General features: G+C 34.0%; 1 protein-coding gene across 1 annotated transcript in view; it reads left to right on the top strand.

Moving 5' to 3' along the window:
* LOC106867240 (QRFP-like peptide receptor) overlaps nt 1-5,399 on the top strand; it is a 43,313-nt gene that overhangs the window by 23,967 nt on the left and 13,947 nt on the right. Inside the window, exon 2 of the mRNA XM_014912052.2 lies at nt 3,738-3,859. Coding sequence (XP_014767538.1) covers nt 3,738-3,859 — 122 coding nt within the window. The remainder of the gene's footprint in view (nt 1-3,737; nt 3,860-5,399) is intronic.

The following is a 5,399-nucleotide window of genomic DNA, read 5'->3' as shown; positions in this document are numbered from 1 at the left end:
TATATATATATATATATATATATATATATATATGTATGTATGTATGTATGTATGTATATATATATATTTATACATACATACGTGTATATGTATATGTGAGGGAAGGGCTATTCAAGTACCTCGACTCCAATACCTGACTGCTCCTTTTCTGTGTATTTTATGGAACCTGAAGTAACGAAAGGCAATGTTGATTTCGGCAGCATTTGAACTCAGTGCATAAAGAGTCAGAAGGAACATCATTAAACATTTTGTAGGAGGCACTCGCAACCTCAAATGCTCAAGCGATTAGAATCACTCAAGATTTGTATGTCTCTCGCAGTCTAAACAAAATCATGAATACACAGAAACATCATTGTATAAAAGGAAGTATACCCTCGTGTCTCTTCGTATTTTGTTTTGCTTTGTGCTTGAAAGGAATCTAACAATGATATTTGTGTGTTTTGATTTAGCGACTACTTGATGGCACCAATGTTTAGCTTTAGCCTGGAGATCTGATGTGATAAATAAATTCTCTAATAAAGATATTTATATATCCTCACAACATACTACATTCATTAACATAAGGGAAGTTTGGGACAAGCAACGTTTCGACATTGGTCTCTTTTCAACCTAAGCTATCCTAGACTAATAATGTACCTATCAGCAAATAATTCGGGTAGTTTTGTTTTTGTTTTGGTTTTTCTTTTTCATTATAACATAGAGCCACAATCTCTTGTTAAATCCATTAGTCCTAATTTTTGCTGGTTTCCTTACACATACATAGTGTTTTAATATTTATACATTGCTACATCAACAAAAGTGTTTCCTTTTTGCCGACTTTTTAACCGATCATATCTAGTTGAATGCTTGAAACAATAAACATTTTGTACATCAACCAACAATTGAATAACTAATCGCTCATATCTCTTACATATGAACTTGTACTCTGTAACAAACGTATTAACTTTCGTCATTTCATATTTTTACAAGCTTTACTGTTCAGTCTTCTTCATTATCACGTTGATATTTCAGGTTATAGACGGTTATGCCACAGCTTACTGATAATGCAGATTTTCTACCGAAATAATATATTTCTAATTTATCTCTTTGTTGTCTTTTCATTTTTACTCTTTACAAGATCCAAAGTATATCTCATGAAGAGAAATGTCTCCGCTGTATCAAATTGCGGTAGTGCTGCATATTAAAACTTAATCCATCGCATGATCCAAGAAAGAAAAGAAGAACCAAAGACATACAATGGGAGAAAGAGACAGACAAACACACATAAAGAGATTCTATTTACTCCTTCGATAAAAAAAAAAAGTTTTATCAATAGGTTAAGGCTATGTCAAGATTAGCTACACACTTGACGTAATACTATATGGGAGTGGTGTTGTTTAGTAAACATAAAAAGATATGTGATCAATAATGACAGCCGAAAGGGAGACGGGAAGAAGTAAACAAATTAGTGTATTCAGATATCGATTTTTTGCTTTTCATCTACTTAAGGTTGATTATATAAATTAGCATCAGTTCAACCCTGATGGAACAGACTTGTGATCAAAGGAATTTCATTTGCAAAATCTTCAAACCGGTGATGTTGTTCGTGTATATTAAAATGGCGGCTCGATAAATAATCATTGATAAAATAGGTACCAAGATCAAAAATAATTCTTATTGGGTGAAAAACTTTGGAGGTTGTTCCCCGACATAACACAATCCAGTAACCAGGAAAAACACTAAATGAACATGTGTGCATGTGTGTGTATGTGTGTGTATGAGTGTATGTAGGTACGTGTATATAGATAGATACATACATATATACATAGCTACATCTACGTGTGAGTGTGTTTGTGTGTGTGTGGATGTGTATGTATATGTCGATAGATAGATAGATAGATAGATAGATAGATAGATAGATAGATAGATAGAAGAATGCCAAACAATTTATCTGCTAATGTAGCAAGAATTTTGACATGACTCCATCCGTAGTTACTCACTGACACTCGCATACTCTTTAAATATGGATTTATACTTAGTTACACATACATGCATGCAAATATGTGTCTGTGTCTGTGTTTGTGCGTGTGTGTCTATGTGTCTGTGTGTATGTGTGTGTGTATACACATGCAAACATTACTATACTTATAGGGAAGCTGCAAGCATTTTTCCGTTATGTAATGAAAAAAATATTTTTAGATGAGACTGCATTAATACACTTCACAAACACTTCAAATCAACTCAAAGAGAGGATTAATTAATTAATTAATTAAAGAGAGGATTAATTATGTCACTGCGATAACTAAAGATAAAGTGACATCAAACACTTTGCTACATCTTCAAATTCTTTATGTCACCTTCCATCTTCAAATTCAAATCTCCCAATTTTCTCCCACTCTTTCACTTGTTTATTGTAACTTACTCTCCTCCTCCTCCTCTTCCATCTTAGAATACCTGGTCATACTTTCTGTCTCTTTTTCTTTATCTAACGTGTTTATTTAATGTGTTTCCACTATTTCCAAATCACACTTTGTCTCTGCTCACATCCCAATCTCCTCTCTATCTATCTATCTATCTATCTATCAATCTATCTATCTATTCATCTATCTCTTTATTTCTCTCTCTCTCTCTCACACATACACACACACGGTATCTTCTATCGGTGTTATCAACACCAACATCACCATTACGGCCTATGGCAATACCATGTACATAACTTCCAACTGTTTCTTAAATTTATTTCATTTTCAAAAGCTAATAGAATCTACAAACAGAATTTTAATCATTTTATGAACATCTGCTTTCAAACTGACGACTGTTCTGATCTAGACATTTACTGATAACGCGAAACAGTGGGATGGAAAACTTGAAGAACCATTCCTTTTGCTCTTCATGCGATTCCTCGTTCAATCACCATCTTCAGTTCATCTACTGTTACTGGTTTTGTAAGTGGAAGCAGTCTACTGTAATCAATGTATAGATAATCACTTTTCAATACTGTCAACTCATTTAAAAATTTCCAGAAATTCTTGTGGAAAAATAGTGTAAATATTTATGTTTTCATTACATTTTATCATGTCGTAAAGATACTGTAAAGTACATTATATAATATACATTACAATATTTTTTTAATTTGATGTACACTATCATAGAGTTGTACAGTTTTCATGAAGCATTGTCTGATGTATTTAAATGTTTTTAACTATATTATTTTACCTGGTATTTCAATATTTCATAGTCAAGACCCCTTCTCTAGTAATTTCCTGAGGAGGGGTCTTAAACCTAAAATATTGAAATACCGCATAATAGTACTCATCAACGATCTATATTTTTAGGGTTTTTTCTTATAACTTGCGTTGTTTTGGGCTTTAAGAAAATTATTTATACCGTTTATAACCTGTAAAGTACTCTTATAATATCCTCCGTCTTATTTCGTCTGTCTTTACGTCCTGAGTTCAAATTCCGCCGAGGTCGACTTTGCTCTCATCCTTTCAGGGTCGATAAATTAAGTTCCAGTTGCGTACTGGGGTCGATCTAATCGACTGGCTCCTTCCCCTAAAATTTCGGGCCTTGTGCCTAGAGTAGAAAAGAATATTCTCCATCCTAATTTATGCTCTAACCTGTATATACTTCTGTATCTCAGCTTGCGTCAATTGACTTCTGCTTTGATGATGTCCTTTGTTCATTTGTAAAAGAGACTATTGCTAATTAGTATCAAAAATTATTCAGTCTTTTAACTTTTCTTGTATTCTTTGCAGGGAATCGCCTTTTTCTCATTTACCTGGACAATGGGTTTCGTGCTGTGTAAAATGGTTCACTATGTACAAAATGTCTCCATGATTTGCTCTGTTATGACGCTTACAATGATGAGTGTAGAGAGGTAGGTATCTGATAGTTTCTTTGCTTTTGTTTAAGTTAGTCATTGATGAGAAGTCTCAAACTTAACTGTTTCTCTCCCACTTTAGCGCGATGAACGCAACCTATACCAATCGTAAATATCTGCATTTCAATGCCTGCAGGCAAACGAAAACAAAATGGGTGGAGTGGGAGCTGAGAAAATGTTCATTTTTCAAAAGCTCTCAACAATAGCCAAATGGCTAAATACCCTCAATGACCGATGGCCGGGTGTTAAACTTGGCGTTATGTTAGGTCTAGAGTATGGTAATCAAACGATAAGTAACGGTAACTCTTTTGTCACCTTATTTTTGTTAAAAAAGGACTGCCTGTATGTATACACACCGTGTGTGTATACATATGGTGGCCGTCCACTCGTGACCTAAGAAGACCATTGCTGACCTTCAGGAACATTGTGCGCTCTAGGGCTAACTTATATTTTGCATTTGCGGCTCCGTTGGTGGCTAATGAGCCCTGCTCTTGACAATCATACCCGAATACAAACATTGCAAACCAAGCTTTCCCCAATCACTACACCAGCAGTGCGCTTTTGAGCAGTACGCTTAAGTTCTTCGTGCATACACACACACACACACATATATATATATATATATATACACACACTCGGAAGCAGGTAGAAATGTGCTCGCATGGATGTACATATGTCTCTATTTGTCTTTCATATGACTCTAAATACTAGACCACAAATTGTAACATAGTTAGTTATATAATTCGAACTAGCCTACCGGTACGCATTCTTCAAATGTTGGAAAGTGCAGATAGGAATTGCACTGCAATAACAAGTTGATAATTGCAATATAATTAAGATCAAGGTCTGCGACATGATTTTATAAGAATACGTAAAATGTCTACCCCATACTGATCTTCAGTATGTTTGCCATTCTAGAGCGATATCGAATCATACGTTTTAATTAATATTTCAATTAAAAGACGGTTTCTTGATATAACGTGCATTTCTTTCCGTTAGCTCCAGGCTCTTTTATCTTAATAGTATGATGTATTGTTCAATATTTTTACTAAATTATATGTGGCGCCACTTCAGTGCAGTGACTTCAATAAATGATTCATGTAAGCGCTGTACATCAAATATTCCGACAGCCGAAATGTACGTATGTATATACGTAGATATATATGTGAGTGTATGTGAGTGTGCGAGCGCGCGTATTTGTGTTTGTATCCAGGTACGTGTGTATTAGTATAATACATATATACAGAGACACTTGTACAAGTAGGTATATTAGTCAATGAAATTCCAACGTTTATTTTTTACACTTGTACAATATTGCATATTATAATATCAGAAGTATTGCCATGCTTCCTATAATCTTCTGGTGTTTGTAGTAGCAGTATTAACCGACTATAGAAAACAATCAGAATATCAAGGGGGAAATGAACGTGCATACATATATATGTGTTTATATATATGGGTTTATATATATATATATATATAAATAAATTCAAAAAGGCGTTATTATTTTTCTGTAATAATGCCCTTTATATATATA

Source organism: Octopus bimaculoides, chromosome 19 (genome assembly GCF_001194135.2).
Source record: "Octopus bimaculoides isolate UCB-OBI-ISO-001 chromosome 19, ASM119413v2, whole genome shotgun sequence".
NCBI lineage: Eukaryota > Metazoa > Mollusca > Cephalopoda > Octopoda > Octopodidae > Octopus > Octopus bimaculoides.
The sequence above is the reverse complement of the archived record's forward strand: the minus strand, read 5'-3'. Positions and strand labels throughout refer to the sequence as shown.